The 16,571-nt window shown below is 35.2% G+C and overlaps 1 protein-coding gene across 3 annotated transcripts; it reads right to left on the reverse strand.

The window, feature by feature from the left end:
* Positions 1–10,560: 10,560 nt before the first annotated feature.
* On the reverse strand, positions 10,561–13,846 carry LOC132618974 (SNF1-related protein kinase regulatory subunit beta-2-like). Of its 3 annotated transcripts, none has more exons than XM_060333961.1 (5): positions 13,657–13,846; positions 13,295–13,449; positions 12,357–12,541; positions 12,102–12,264; positions 10,561–11,271 (listed from the first exon to the last, which is right to left on the reverse strand). In XM_060333961.1, the coding sequence occupies exons 1-5, from the start codon at positions 13,658–13,660 to the stop codon at positions 10,936–10,938; spliced, it is 843 nt and encodes a 280-aa protein (XP_060189944.1). In that variant the 5' UTR covers positions 13,661–13,846; the 3' UTR covers positions 10,561–10,935. The 3 variants fall into 3 exon arrangements, with proteins under 3 accessions (XP_060189944.1, XP_060189945.1, XP_060189943.1); XM_060333962.1 differs by lacking the exon at positions 13,657–13,846 and adding an exon at positions 13,619–13,633; XM_060333960.1 differs by lacking the exon at positions 13,657–13,846 and having other exon boundaries at positions 13,295–13,609.
* Positions 13,847–16,571: the final 2,725 nt, after the last annotated feature.

A 16,571-nucleotide genomic window follows, 5' to 3' on the forward strand; every position in this document is an offset into this window, starting at 1 on the left:
AATTATGGAAAGTCAAATTCTGAGAGGGGTATTCCAAGAACAATTTTTGAAATATGAATAATGACCATTGTTTTTAGAATTATGAAGAAACTAGTTCTTTTTTCTGTTGCCATGTCTCAACATTGTTAACAGAGAGAAGATGAGCATAAGGAGAATTTATTAAAGACCCACCTTGATGTTCATTTTAGTGATGGTACCTTTGTATATTTTTTTCTTTCCTCTATGAATAAAGAATAAATAACAATGGTTAGATTTCATCATCAGTGCTATGAAATTTAATTGCATAAGTAGCAATATTTGTTATTAAATAAGTGGGAGTGAGTCATAAGTGCTCTTATGTGTTAGGAGTGGGACTAATTTCCTCTTTGAGGTTACATTTTGGATGATACTGTTGTTTACTGTTTTGGACAATCAGTGTTCGTTTTTTTTTTTTAAAACACTGTGTCATCTTGATCATGGATATATATATTTTTTGCAAATTGGTTTTTGAATAACTCTCTATCGTTTAATGTATCCTTTATTTAGTCCTGATGACCTATAAACATAAATTTTGTCTTCTACGAGTAAATGTAGCATATGTAGTCACATTGAATGGTATGTCCATTCTTATTGTTTCATTGTTCCTATTTATTACATGGCTGAACAGGGACAAACTCGAAGTACTCCAAGCGGGAGTTCTCGAAATCGAGCAAGGGCACAATGTAGAAGAGTACGTAGTCGTAGGACATATTCACGAGGATGTGAAGTCACAAGGAATAATGTCCCGAAGGTGATGCAAAATCTACTAAGGGATCAAAGGGCCATACGAAGGGAAGAAGAGAAGAAATTCAGAGAGTTTAAGTATTTTAAGATGTCTCCTAATTCAGTGCCCAAACATATTGAGCTTTTTCGATTAAAAACGAGATGAACTTGCTAATTTTATTGTAATCATGGATTGAGAAGCGTTAGCAATTTTAGTAGATTCCATCCAAGAAGCGTGGAGTCATATTTTAATCGATATTTATCACGAGGTTTGGCCAAGTCAACCTTTTGGGTTGTATGTTCAAATACTTGAAGCCGAGTGGGAGAGACATGTCCTTACGAACTTGTAATTTGCTTTGTGAATTTCTTTTTAATATATGGAATTATGTTGTTTAACTCTCCTTTTATATCCCGTTTATTTATTTTTAAATGGGTTGAGACTTCATTGAAAGTAATTAAAATAATATTCACACTAAGGAATTTTTTCCATTTCCGATTAAACGTTTGGACAATAGATGATGATCGGAAACTTTGTGAACTTTCGATTTTACACTAAATGTGAAGTCATTTATGAGAATTAATTTTCTTAAGTGTGACCATCACATGCACAAATTTTTTTAAAGTAAGTATTGATGAGTAAAACTTTCTTAAAATGTCTCATTTAACAGATATGGCATCTAAGAGCATCATTGTTGATTTTAACAAGGGTGAGAATCTAAACGGTAAGAATTACGACATTTGGAGTCGTAAGATGTGGTATGTACTGGAAGAGCAAGATATTCTGAAAGGTATTAACCATGTTTTGGTTCACCCAGAAGAGGGTAACACCATCCAACGAAGCAGAGATTTGGAAGCTTACAATGCGTGGAAAAAGAAAGATTCCACTGCATATGGAATTATTGTGAGTTATGTTGTTGATGATCTCATTCACGAATGTGAGGGATATCCTATTGCTCATGCTATGTGGGCACACTGATGAGAGATATATGGGGGTACTACTGTGACCCGTCTTAGACAGTGACTATCAAATTTGACATTTACAAGATGGGCCATGATCATAATGTCAAACAACACCTTAAGGTGATGTCTAACATGATTGCTTAACTCAGAAGTCCTGGTCATGTTCTCTTTGATAGGCAGCAGATTCAGGCAGTGATCCGATCTCTTCTCAATAGTTAGGAACGCTTGAAGGTTAACTTAACCCATAACGATAGCATCAAAACTTTTTCTGATGTTGCCCGTGATGTCGAGCTTGAAGGCAAGCAGCTTGGTGTTGCTAAATTGTATCTAGTGCCTATGTGGCAGAATGAAGTGGTATGAAGTCTTCAAGCATCAAACGCAAGAAGAACTGAAAAATGAAGGAAAGGGTAAGGAGACTGGATACGGACCCTCCAAGAAAAGGAACAAGCAAAATCCCAAGAAGGAAAAACGATTTTTCAAAAAGAAAGAAAAGAGTAAGATGAAATGCTACAACTGTCATGTCCAGGGGATTTTTCTCATGAGTGTCCCGAGCCAAAAAAGGTACCATTTTAAAACCCATCTCTAAGTGCTACATATGTTTCTAGCACTATTTTACTAATGACGTTGATGTTATTACATGGTGTTACACCTCGACAAATTTTGCATTGTTTGTCATAAGAAAACTAGCGTAAGCCCGGAGAGGCTATGAAACCCTTATAAGGTTAAGTAAGACTTTTAACAAGTGTTAAGCAAGTGTCTCAAGGTTCCGGGATCAAACGAATCGAAGAAATTAAGTTTGTCGAAACTTTGGGAAAATTTGGCAAAATTCTGAACATGATTTTTGGTCCAAATTTAGGGAGGTATATCTTCTAGCATATGAGGATTTATGGAAAGCATAACCTATGTAAATTCACGTTCAGAGAGGCTACTTTCCAATGCAACTGACAGATCACAACTCAAAGAAGTACGGTGCTAAGTACGGCACGTACAAAAATGTACGATTTCAAGTACGGACCGTACCTCGTAAGCATAATGTTGTTTTTTTACAGGTCCAGGTACGTGATCCAAGTACGGGACGTATATGAAAGTACGCCCCATACAGGGAGGGTGTACATGGGAGGCGGTGGCCGACCTTTTTTGTTTTAAAAGTGTTAGAGAGTTCATTTTCATCATTTCTCATCCAAACCTCGACCCTAAGCTCTCTCTAAGACCCCTAAACACTTCATAAAGGTTCAAATAACAACCCAAGCTTAATCAACTCAAATTCAAGGCAAGAAGTATGGAAACTATAGGAAAGCTATCTCTATGATGTTGTAGTGCCATTAAGGGTGGTTGTAAGCTTGGTAACTCTTGGATTTCGAGTTGGAGATGCTGTAAGAAGTAAGTATATTGTATTTTTTCTTATGCTTAAGGTTATCTTAGTATTGGTCAATGGAAATAGTTGAAATAAGCATGAATTAGTGAGTAAAGTTGCTATATGGGAATTGTTGAGTTCGTAGGCTGTTTTCTTGGTCACGTTGTGTGGTATAAGGTTTGAATTCATGATGAATGAACTTGTCATCATGTTATTGATGTTATTGAGTTAAAGTAGGAAGTTCATGAGGGGTGATACGGGCTATAAGGGTTCCAATCCGAGCTTGTCGCTCGTTGTGAGATATTGATGGCTTGTTATTAGTATAGTATATCTTGTTGTTGATGTTTGTATTAGTGTGTTGCTCTGGTTGTTGATGTTGGTGTATGGGGTTGAAGGAAGTGAGAAGAACATGGGAGATGCTGCCCGTTTCGTTATGGAATATGTTAACTTCTGTTAAACGATTAAGTGGATTGTTCGTATGGTTAATGATAGTATCATTCTTGTTATCGTATCCAATGGGTCAACACGAGGCATATTAAGGCACAGTCTGCTTTCTTTTGGCATGATTTCAAATGAACGAAACATAAACAAGCGACAACCGTAAACGAATCCGTTCTCAATAAGTCATAGAGCTTATATTATTGGTCTTTATGATGTATTCTGATTCTTGATCCTTTGATTCTTAATTCCTAATGAAATTGTTATTGATGATATTAGTATTCATAATGTAATCAGAGGTGTAATGACCTTACGTCACTCCGAAGGAAGTTCGAAAGATCCTAAAGGGTTGCCTAATCTTTATGTACTTTCGTAAGAGTAAGAATTGGATATATATATATATATATATATATATATATATATATATATATATATATATATATATATATATATATATATATATATATATATATATAGAGAGAGAGAGAGAGAGAGAGAGAGAAAGAGAGAGAGAGAGTACATACATAGGCTTGACTATTACATCTTCATATACCACTGAGTTACGGCCGGTCGGGCAGTCATGTATTTACCACCGAACTACGGCGGGTTGGGTAGTTATGTTATATGCATTTACCACTGAGCTACGTCCGGTGGGGCAGTCATGTGTTTACCACCAAGCTACGACCGATTGGGAAGTTATGTATTTACCACCGTGCTACGGCCGGTTGGGCAGTTACGACTGATCAGTTGGGCAGTTAATGTCACGATAATGATGTAGTCAGAGCTAGGTCATTATAGATCTATGTATACGAGATTGTACTTATTATACACGTTATGGTACTCAGTGGCAAGTGAAAGGTTACAGGTTGATTCTTATCCCTCTTATTGACAGTATTTTATTGTTATGTTACATTCCTGCCTTACATGCTCAGTATATTCTTCATACTAAAGTCTCTTTTCCTCGGGGGCTGTGTTTCATGCCACGCAGGTGTAGACAGGCGAGGTGAGGATCCTTCACGGTAGGTTGCCTCTAGATATCAGCTTTTGGGTTAGTGAGCTCCATGTCTTCCTGGAGCATTGCCAAGTCAGGGTTTTGTATATGTGTTTTTTTGTATTATGGGTATGTCGGGGGCCCTATCCCGGCTTATATACTATGATTATGTCTTATTAGAGGCTTTGCAGACAGTATCCTGTGTATAGTTTTAGTTATGTCATGTTAGCCTGCTATGACGGCTTTGTCGGTCCCTACATTTATATATACATTCCTTTTGGGGTTAGTTATTAAGAGTTATGTTTTAAGTATTCATTGTAGATGTGCTACGATGTGGCCTTAAATGGCCAGGATAAGTTTAATGATAACGAAATCATAGAGTACGTGGTGCTCAGTTGAGTAGGCACCGGGTGCCAATCATGATCCTCCGATTTGGGTCATGACACATGGCATGCAAGATTAGGTCACATAAGACAAGACCGAATGAATAGATTGGCAAAGGAAAGAAATTTAGGTCCTTTCTCCAAAATTGAAATGTCAACTTGTGAAAATTGTCTTGCTGGAAAGATTACACGTAAACCATTTGGGAAGGCTAAGAGAGCAGATTACCTATTGCAGTTAATCCATTATGATATCTGTGGTCCAATGAATGTGAGGGCAAGGTCTGATGCTTTGTATTTCATTACATTTATTGAAGATTTCACGCGCTTTAGTTATGTCTATTTGATTTCTCATAAATCTGAAGCACTTGAATGCTTTAGAAGATATATGAATGAAGTTGAGAATCAATTAGATAGAGGCCGTGAATATTTATCAAAACAATTTGAAGAATTATGCAATGAAAAAGGCATTTTCAGACTATTAACTATTCCTTATACACCTCAACAGAACGGTGTAGCAGAAAGGAGGAATATAACACTATTGGACATGACAAGGTCAATGATGGCGCGGTCAAATTTGCCTATCTCTTTCTGGGGATATGTGTTATTAACTACGGCCTACATATTGAATAAAGTGTCTTCTAAATTAGTTACGTCCACTCCTTATGAGTTATGGACTGGTTATAAACCAAACCTAAATGATCTACAACCTTGGGGTTGTGCTGCATATGTAAAAGATCATTTTGGCAAGTTTGGAAAATTGAGTCCAAAAGAAAAGAAATGTATCTTTATAAGATACTCATAACACTCCAAAGGGTATTTGATGATTGGTGAATTAGAAGATGGAAGTATTACTGAAATTGAATCACAATATGTCACTTTTCTAGAAAATGATTTTCCAAAAAAAGGCGAAATAAAGGAAGGAGAGCCTCTTTACGAAATGTTGAATTCAAAAGATCAGGCAATGTCTTCAGACATGTTTGATAGTCAGATATATCAAGGATCGGTTCCTGATCCAAGTGGGAGTTTTGAATCCCAAAATCCTTTAGAGGAATCTAAATTTCAACAACGTAAGATTACTGGAAAAGGTGTACCTAAACGATCTTATGAGATTGAAGATTACGTTTTCTTGGTATCTCTTACAAAATTTGATGAGCCTAATTCTGTGATTGAGGCTTTGGCAAGTCCTGGAAAAGATGAATGCATGAAAGCAATGAAAGAAGAATTGGAGTTCATGAGAAACAACAAAGTCTGGGATCTGGTTGACCTTCCTTCTGGGCGTAGAGCTATTGGGAACAAATGGGTTCTCAAAGTTAAACGCAACGCGGATGGGTCAATAGAAAGATACAAGGCACGATTGATCGCAAAAGGTTTTACCCAACAAGTTGGAATGGATTATGAGGAAACCTTTTCACTAGTTGTGAAGTTTACCTCAATTCGCTTACTTTTGGCTATTGTTGCACGTTTGGATCTACAAATACACCAAATGGATGTGAAGACAGCTTTTCTCAATAGAACTAAACGAGAAAATCTACATGGAACAACCTGTAGGTTTCATCGTTAAAGGCCAAGAAAACAAAGTTTGCAAATTAAAAAGATATATTTATGGCATGAAGCAGTCTTCAAGGCAGTGATATTTGAGATTTCACAAGGAGGTGATTTGATACGATTTCACCTTGATCGATGAAGACCATTGCATCTATGTGAAGAAGTCCAATGGAATGTTTGTAATTCTTTCCCTTTACGTGGATGATATTTTACAAGCCGAAAATAATTTGGAGTATGTGAAAACTATCAAGTCATGGCTTTTAAAGTCATTTGACATGAAATACATGGGTGAAGTAGACTATATATTGGATGTTAAGATCCAAAGAAATCATTCCAAGAAGTTTTTGAGTCTATCTCAAGAAACTTATATAAAGAAAATTTTGGAACGCTTCCTAATGAATAGTTCCAAACCCATGGATACTCCTATAGCAAGAGGTGAGACTTTAAGCCTTGAAATGTGTCCAAAGACTGAAAAAGAAAAGAAGAGATGTCTTGAGTTCCATATTCTAGTGCTGTCGGGAGCTTGATGTACGTTGTGATGTGTACTCGTCCGAACATTTGTTATACCATAGGTCTGGTTAGCAGGTATCAGTCCAATTTTGAAGGGAATCATTGCAAAGCTGTAAAGAGGATCTTTCGATACCTGAAAAAAAATGTTGATTATTCACTACGTTATAGTGGAAATGATTTCCACTTGAGAGGGTATATATATACTGATTGGGCTGGTGACCGGAACGATAGAAGATCGACATCCGGATATGCTTTCTTACTTAATGGTGGTGTTATTTCACGGAGAAGTAAGAAACAAACTTGCAGGCCCTTTCGACTATGGAAGCTGAGTTCGTGGCTTGTGCATCTGCAGTACAAGAAGCTGTTTGGTTAAAAATATTCTTTGAGAATTTGGGCGTTGCAAAGAATCCCCAAGGATCAATGCTTTTATATTGTGATAGTCAAACAACTATTGCATACACAAAGGATCGTAAGTATCACAGCAAAATCAAACTCATCGACATCAAGTATAAATTTGTGAGAGACATTGTAGAAAGTGGAGAAATAACTTTACAATACATATCTATGGGAGAAATGATAGCTAATCATTTTACAAAGGCGATATCTAAATATCTGTTTAAGAAACATGATATGGCTCTAGGTTTGCGTAGGATGTGATCATATTTCTGTATTATAAAATGACTTGGTTGTTATAATATTCTCATCAATATTTGACTCTTTAATTTATGTCCATATCTTATATGCATGTGATGATGTAATTTTATTGATAAAGTGTGTCAAACAAGAAGCGAGATTGGCTTTCTCACACGAGCAATCGCCTCTTACGTCGAGAAACATTAAGAGAAGAGTTCCACCACCATGTTATGACTTGTTTTGAAAGTTAGGTGTGAGTTTCTCTAAGAAGATGAATTTGAGGATCATTGAAGAGATAAGCTCAGGTTAGACATCTAGATATGTCTAGATCAAGATATGTATGGTGTTGAATGAGTAAAAAATGCGACACACGCGCCAATATAAGGTGATAACACCGTAACACGTACTTCATACCATGTGTGCTTGGCGACCAATGGGTTAATGGAATAATGGATCCCTGCTTCTTCATTGTGTGAGACCCAGAAAATAATATTGACTTTCCACCGGAATACCCTTTGACCTTTTACTGTTTCTTGAAGTACATATCGTTGCTACTTTAGCATGTCACTAATAACTATGAGTGATTCAGCAATGCCGTGCATGTCTAGGAAAGCATTTGATCAAGGATGGATAATTTCGAATAGAAAGGGAAGACAATTAACATTAGTAATTTAACTTGTATACACAGGCCGACCATTACACTTACTATAAGGGTGTCAAGTGTACTTGTGAATATAAAGTTAAACATGAACTCGAGTTCGCCTCTTTGAGGATGAGGGATCAGACAAATAGTTACTGGAGTAGCAGATGATGTTTAGGTATTGCGAGTAATAAGATCCTCTTGTTAGTAGTGAATCCCTTCTGTATGTGATTGGATTTCTACGTGGAGATCTTATACAACCTTAATAGGTTTGAAATTTTATATCTCTTGATGCTCGCAGGTCGCACGAACTATTTGTCTGTATGAATAACGTGTGTTATCGATATGATATTGTTTTTGGGTGTAGCCCACCATGAGCGAAGGAGAGATGTTGGATTTTTTGTCTGGGTCGTGGGTCGCTCCATGTGGGCTGAACCGACCCGATTAGGAGAGATAGGGTAAAGAGGTTAAAAGATGAAAAACCTGTAGAGAAGTTACCCCACACTCAATAACCTCTACGGTTATTAACATGGAAGGTGGGGATAGCGGTTCCTCTTATACTCTTATTTAAAAATACAGAACAAAGCTCTTCTTCAATCCATGATGGAGAATTCTCTTCTCTAAAGTTTTAGCAATATCACAAACACACAATAATAAGGCATTTAGTTCGTGATAAGAATTTTGTTTCTTAGAGAGACGAAGTCGATCTTGAACAATTGTTTTGGTGGTGAGTTTAACGATTTCCGCTTCAATCGAAAAAGGTACATAATTCGTTGTTCTTGCCCCGTTATTCTTTTCTTACACATGTACCCCAAGAAAACAAATTTCATGAAGATATTAGTGAATATTTAGATCACTTGTATGAATTGCCTTTTAGATTATTTGAGACAAGTAAAATAAAGAGATTTTTCTGTTTTAGGTATTGGGACACAGCAGGAGAAAGAGAAGGGGAAAATCCCATGAAAATACCCCTTCCCTATATTATAATATATGGTGTCAACACCATTATTTTTGAGCCGGTCTATCAGAGACAGTCTCTCTACCCCACAAAGGTAGGGGTAAGGTCTGCGTAAATCCTATCCTATCCTCCCCAAACCACATTGTGGAATTACACTGGGTATCAAAGGCGTATTTATGTATTAATTTTGGGTCACGTGAACACATGGTCGCTCGACTAAACTCGATATATTATGTGTATAATTCTGAAAATATATCTAATATTACCCGAAGGAACACGTGGTCAAACTAGGCCCAGTGGAGCACTAGTTAGGAGCTTTGTTATTTCCTCAAGATCTCGGGATCGTACCTGAGCTCCCGCACGTTCTATGCTTTTATTTTCTAAAGCAGTCTTTTAACTTTCTTTTTTATATTATTCTAAATCCTTTTTCTTCTATAATTCTAATTCCCCAAACGTAAAAAACGTGTTTTTTTATATATTACATCTACTGAACATTTTTCCCCTTTATTTCTAATTACCCAAGTCCCAAAAGGTAAAAGAAATCAAAAAACCCCATAGGCGCTAAGCTGCAACGAACCAAAGGCAAAAGAAATCAAAAAATCTCATAGCTAATGGTGAACCTATCCTCTTGAAATCCTGGATTTGCCTCTGCTGGGTATGTTGTTGTTGGTCTGAACACCTTATAGTCTTGGCCATTGCTTTTGCTAATGGCTGGATAAAGGTTTCAGTCAGATTATGTTACTACTTACTATCATCCTGGAAAGGGCATGAAGACAGCCAGAAAATCGGAAGCTATATAGCATTTTATTGTACTTTGATAGTGAAAAATGGAAGAGTCTGAGCATCGGCTTGCATATATGCAAATTAGTAAACTTAAAACTGGAATTGCATTGAGGAACAGATGAGACATTCACTTGCTTATATGCAAATCATTAGAACAAACTAAAACTACTTTATAAAACCAAAACAACATATTTGAGTAACAGATGTAAGAAGTTGTCACTTCATCCTTTTCAGTGGAACCAGAAAGCAGCAGTTGTAAATTAAGCCATATGAATAGAGAGAGCCAGAAGCATTAATACAAATAAGAGAGCTTAAAGTCTGAATACTCATGAATAACCAACTCTCTACGATGCTATTCGCTATGAAGATTACCTCACAGTCACAAAGAGAGGAAAGTGAAAATGGAGAAGAGCTTCAGAGTTCAGATGATCAATATATTACTGAAATTTTTTATATTGGTCCAATGTATTCATTCAAGAAGTACTCGAGTATGGAAAAGGACACAACTAACTAGAACATGTCAAACCTAGCTGCAAACATTTCATATATAGAAGACTTTGAAAACGAGACGTTACTGGAACTTTAACCATATATTGATGATCAGTAAACTTTACCACTGGACAGTAGACCAAAGCTTTGTGTCGCTTTCTATTAATTCCAATACCCGTGTACACAGGCAAAATTGGAAAAAATCTAACTCTTCCTATCAGTCTTCTACAGGCATAGTTGCCATACAGATATTCAGAAGCATCACATTGATAAATATTAAACGAAGATGCAAAAAATCTAGAAAAATCTAAAATTTTCATCATGATTTTTGGTAAGCTTCAGATGCTTACTTACGAAATGAGTGTCAAAAACAAAAAAGCAGTTCCATAATGTAGTAGAGACCTTTGTTACCTTTTCTTACATGGATCTTCTTTCCTATTCAAAATGAATCCACTGGGAGATTCCTTCCTTGACGAAGACTTCCAACTCCGGAAAACTCTTGGAAGCATTTCACTTTTTTAAGTTTTTCAAGGACTTATAAAGTACTGCTGTCACATATTTGGTACGAAATCTATTTGTAGAACTTAGTACCACCATTGATTGACTGCTACGTGTTTTCTGTATGTAAAGATGGTTCAACACTGCTGGTAATGGTTTCTGAAATGTCTCCATACTGCTAGAAGATGAAGACAGTAGGTCGAGGGGCGTCTGTTGTAACAGAGGAGGCAAATTGGGTAGTTTTTCCTTAAAATCTTCTGTGCTGAAAGGTGCATTGCTGTAGCTTGATTCAGGGGAAGGAGGTTCTTCTGACCTACTGGTGTTATTAAGGACCTCTGGAATATTATCCTGCATAGCACATTAGTTGAAAGTTGAATCGTTATGTTGATTATAGGAAAATATAATACTGAACTAGCCATCCCTTAGAAAGTATTGTTAAAAGATCATCAATTCCTAGTTAAATTAAGCTCTAACAGCATCTTAGATCTTAGTTCTAGGGATATAGAAACAAGTTTAGGCCTGTGAAAATGGAAATCCTCATTATTGTACAGTAGTACAGCTTTCTCTTTTAGGAGTGAAGCATGTAAATGTACATAACACTGAGCAGGAAAAGAAAGTACACAACAGACAGTACCATTTGAAGCCACAGCTAATGCCGTTTTCTTGGCCTCCGGACCAAATTCTTTTTCAGAAGATTAATTAGGCAATTATATTTTTTACTCATCTTTACAAATTCAAAACTTTCAATAAAAGATCTGCAGGTGCATCCTATTTAATTTTAAGTAGTTTATATCCCAGATGATGCCATCCTGTTGGCATTGTAAATGTGATGATAGGTCCATAACATTAAGTTTAATAGATTAAGCAAATTCAGTTTCTGGGATGACAAGATCTGGATTCAGGAAGCAGCACTGTAACCTTATTATCCTCAGCTACTGGTTTCAACTTCAGACCTTATCCCAATAACTCAATCTTGTCACTACCTGACAGGAGTATTTACCAATTTTAGCATATAAGAATTTATGCTTTCACACCTAACCTATCTCACCAGCCATATTGACACATGCAAATGCGTGATCATTTTACTATGGCATATATCAATAAGGAGATCAAATGAAGCACATTGATAGAGTGTCCAATGTTGAGTTAAAATCAGGATGTTTAAAAAAGATTATTACCTGCAAGTCCAAGACATTGAACACAATTCCGGTATCATCACGTTCACATGGCAAATCAGGAGCAAATCTCCATTGTCCATCAACAAGGAACCGATAGTGATACACGCCTGACGGCAGCACCTTCATGACAGTGAAGTCCTTGTCTGTTCTTTGTAAGAAATCTCTATTGTAAAAAAGTGAAATCACTTTGTTAACAAGCTTAAGTTTAGAGGGACTAAAATGCAACAAAAAAGAACAAGAATCAATCAAACATACGTTGTCTTCCAGCCATCCCATGATCCCTTAATAGCAACTTCATGTCCCCCATAACTCCATATGATCATTGTTGGTATCCCATTTTCACAAGGCATCTCCCCATACTCCATTGTCTTTTGCAATATGTTGCCACTTTGATTTTGCATTAAGATTTCATCAGGCCTTTGTAAGGGAAAAACTGGAACCTGCAGGATAGAGAAGAAGTATCAGTTTTTCAATTGAAGTTTCAATACCTGAATTTTACTAAAATACCACTGAGGAATTGAAACAAGTGAGCTGTTAAACAAAAGGGCATAGATTCATGCCTCACATTTATTGTGACAGTTGGTCCCCTCCAATTTATGTGACTAACAAATTGCCAAATGATCTTCTTGTGTGTCCTTTAATAGTACCAGACACAACACATTAACCCCACAAAATTTGTAGTACAGGCAGGAATATATACTATTACTACTTAAATCTCCCAACTCTAAAAGTAACTTCCTCCACTTCAGGCCAAAACCACCTACCAAATATATCCTCCACGCACAAGTTAGTTCAAGAAGAGCTTTAACAATTTAAGCATTACCTTCTTAAGTATGCTGTCCAAAAAAATCTACAGTACTTATAGAAGACTTGCTAACATACTTCTCTCCAAATACCGGAATACAATGATTTACCACAACACAAGCTTAAATAAGCAAAAATTGTACTCCCTCTGCTTTGTTTGTCTTACTTTTATTTTCAGTCTTTTTTCAAAAAAAAAATGTCACTTTCAATATATACTCCCACACATGACATATTTAACACCACACAATTCAAAGTTACCCACATATTTAGTTTAAGACCACAAGATAATATTAGTTATTTTCTTAAACTGGTATCTTGAAAATGCCAACCTAACTGACATAAAAATATAACTACTACAGTACTTTTTTTTTTTTTTTTTTGAGCCTGACCTGTGGAGTGAAAATCAAAGGAGACTGATGATAAGCTTTAGGGCTATGAGGAGGGGACTGAACCATATATTCCTCCTCTTCATGTTCTTGGTTCTTGATTTCTGATGTCTCTGCAACATCTTCTTCTTTCTTCCCACTCACATTCCCCATTAATACTGCATAATACAAAAAACCCCACTTCATATCTCAAATATAGTCATCTATATTCCATGTCTAAACCTTATAAAAAACACATATAAAAACAGGAAACAGAAAAAAGCGGTATATGGTAAAGAAAAAAAGGGAAAGCTAAGCCATGCCAGTTATAAAAAAGAAATGATAAACCTAGAGATACAGAGAGCCTGAGAGATTTGGTAACTTACCCATTATTTATTGTGGCTTATATATATATATATATATATAAAAAAAAAATTGAGGGGTTTACTGAGAGCAACCCCACAAAGCAAACCAAGATTTTTAACTCAAAGGGCAGGTAACATGATTTATGCAGCTTTTGTGTGTAATTAATTGATGGAAAGCCTTTTTTGTCATTTTTCTCTCTCTTCAACTGTTAGACTAAAGAACTGAAATAATAGGGGAAAAGTGTTTTTATTCTCCAATGAGTTTGGAAGATACTTTGGTGGACTAATGATGTTTTTGTTTAAATAAAGGAATGTTCCATTATTTTGGCAAAAGAGTTTGTTTCTTTATATTACAGTGTTCATGCAGCTACCAATCACATCTTGCAAACTGCACACTATTAGCTTATGTTAAATTACTTTTTTCTCCTTGAAACTTTGAAGCAAAGTTCTAAAATGACCTTCTTGAGGTATTGATGTGGAAAATATTTGGGTGGCAATGTTGCTAACTATTGAAATTAGTCTATAAATGTACTTTAACTTCCATGATTAGCAATTTATGTTAGTTCCTAAGCATCCAACCTGAGTCATCCATTATGAAAGTCTCATGCTCAATCAACTGAGTTACTTCTACGGGTATGAATGTATCATGTTATTTTACTCCATCGGTTCTAATTTTGATACAATTTCCCTATTAGTTTGTTTTGTGGGATTCACTGGGTATGTTGTTGTTCCCTATTAGTTTGTTAAACAATTAATATTTTTTCCTTTTCAATTTATTTGTCTTAATTAGTTTAACTTGTAAAGTTTAAAAATATGTTTTTGACAATAATTTTTTTAAATATTTTTTAAATATTTTGAATTATTAACTATTGTGACTTATAGTTTTTTTTATGTAGTTTTTAAATATGTAAATTTCAACAAAGTGAAGGTTCTATGTCCAAATTCACACCGAACATTAATTAGTTTAACTCTATTACTATGACAATTGAAACAGAAAGTGTAATATTATTTATATAATATAAGAGGGAATGTGAGGACTTTTGTAGTCCTCACAAGAGTTTCCCAAATTTTTAAAAACTTTTTAATTAATTACTTTTATGTCCTAATTTTATTTATTTAAGTAAATTTTTTGATTTTTTATTTTTAAGGTCTACTTTTCAAAAGCTATCGAACCTGGGGACTTTTGTAGTCCTCACAATAATTTCTAATTCTTTTAAAAAAAATTAATTAATTACTTTTAGGTCCTAATCTTATTTATTTAAGTCAATTTTTTTATTTTTTATTTTTAAGGTCTACTTTTCAAAAGCTATCGAACCTTCTACCTCATTTTTCATGTTCTTTGATTTTCTGGTTCGTGCTCGATATCCGCATTTAAGCCCAATTAATCTAGATAATTAGCACTGTATCGCGCCTATTCGGAGGGAACGCTTCCTCCAAAGATTTTTTCCATATCCATGTTCGAACCCCTAATCCCTAATTAAGAGAGGAGCAGCTCCATCCGCTGCACAAGTTAAATTATGTATTTGTCTTAAAAGTTCATTAACTATGTATAGATTATTTATTTAGAACTAAATAACTTCAGAAAATTAGGATACATAAGTTATAAATGTCAAATTCTGGCTCCGCATTTGATTTGAAGTAAATAATTTTATCAAAATGGAAATTAAAATATTAAAGCAGTGGAATGAAAATTTTGCTTTTATATAATTACCCACTTGTGGGACTACAATGGGTATATGGTTGTTGTTGTTGTTGTTGTTGTACACTTATACTAACACAAATTATATTTTTTTAGTTAAAATATCTACTTTTATATCTTGAGTAAGCCCGGGCCTCACATAACTAGTTTGTATATCTATATTCTCTTAATGAGCCATTTTTATTATTTTTAGATAAGTTTTTTATGATAAGTATTAGCAACTAATATAGCCTTCTGTCATCATGCTATCTCAAGTTAAAAGAACTTTATACTATCTGTTACTGTTAGTAATATATAAAAGCAGGGGCGGAGCTAGCATGGTAGTCGGGGTTCGACCGAATTCAGTAACTTTGGTCTGAACTCTGTATTGGTCTTTAAAAATTTAGTGAATATGTATAAATTGTTAATTTAGAACCCAGTAACTTAAACGAATTAGAATCTCAAACCCACAAACTTCAAATCCTGGCTCCGCCTCTGTATAAAAGTTGAAATACTTTTTTAGAATTTAAATAGACCTGTACTGCTAGTTTGAGCTTCTTTTCACGTATTTCCCGGAGACAGGGGGAAACAGCATTTGGTCGCTGATAGAGACACTGTCGATTCTCAGTGATTACTTCACAATTTCTCGCCTTAAAATGAGTGATTGAGTCACAAGTTACTATCTCATACTCCTCAAGATTTAATCTTACTTGACTTATAATTACTTCCTTGACAAGATTAATTACTTAGCTTAATTATTACGTAAGTCTTAACCACTACCTAGTTTACTTGGCAATTATAAATTTCTAAAAGTCCTGATTCCAAATCTTAAGGAAAAGCAAAAACAAAATTCAACCATGATTACCCTATTTTTGTATAGTTCTAATATAGGTTTGTAGCTTAGAGATATTTATTTACTTGGACTCATAATACAACGTTGTTGTCAAAAGGTTTCAAGAATCTTTTCTTGTGCGGATTTTCGTCGTTTTCAAATTCAAGACATGAAAATATTTAGCTAACAAGTCAGCGCCGGTGCACACAATTATGATGACCTCTATTATTTATGTGTAGTATTTTTAACTTACAGTAATTAAAAAGTTTCACTCAGCCTAATTACCATGCATGACTCAACTAGGTAATACAGGATCCTGTGCCAATTATGACCTATTGAATCCTTTTAATCTATTTAATTAGAATTAACTATGTGACAGCAAGCAGAGTTACAGCATTCGATATGGGTTTTGGATGAACTCAATAA

Source organism: Lycium barbarum, chromosome 11 (assembly GCF_019175385.1).
Source record: "Lycium barbarum isolate Lr01 chromosome 11, ASM1917538v2, whole genome shotgun sequence".
Classification (NCBI taxonomy): Eukaryota; Viridiplantae; Streptophyta; class Magnoliopsida; order Solanales; family Solanaceae; genus Lycium; species Lycium barbarum.

What these genes read in the sequence shown, in the direction of transcription:
- LOC132618974 (XM_060333960.1), bottom strand. Translation starts at nt 13,477, where the DNA reads ATGAAGTGGGGTTTTTTGTATTATGCAGTATTAATGGGGAATGTGAGT. An exon ending in TGGGATGGCTGGAAGACAAC is followed by an intron (nt 12,265 to 12,356) that starts GTATGTTTGATT and finishes TTTTTACAATAG; the next exon opens with AGATTTCTTACAAAGAACAG. An exon ending in TCAATGTCTTGGACTTGCAG is followed by an intron (nt 11,272 to 12,101) that starts GTAATAATCTTT and finishes TGTGCTATGCAG; the next exon opens with GATAATATTCCAGAGGTCCT.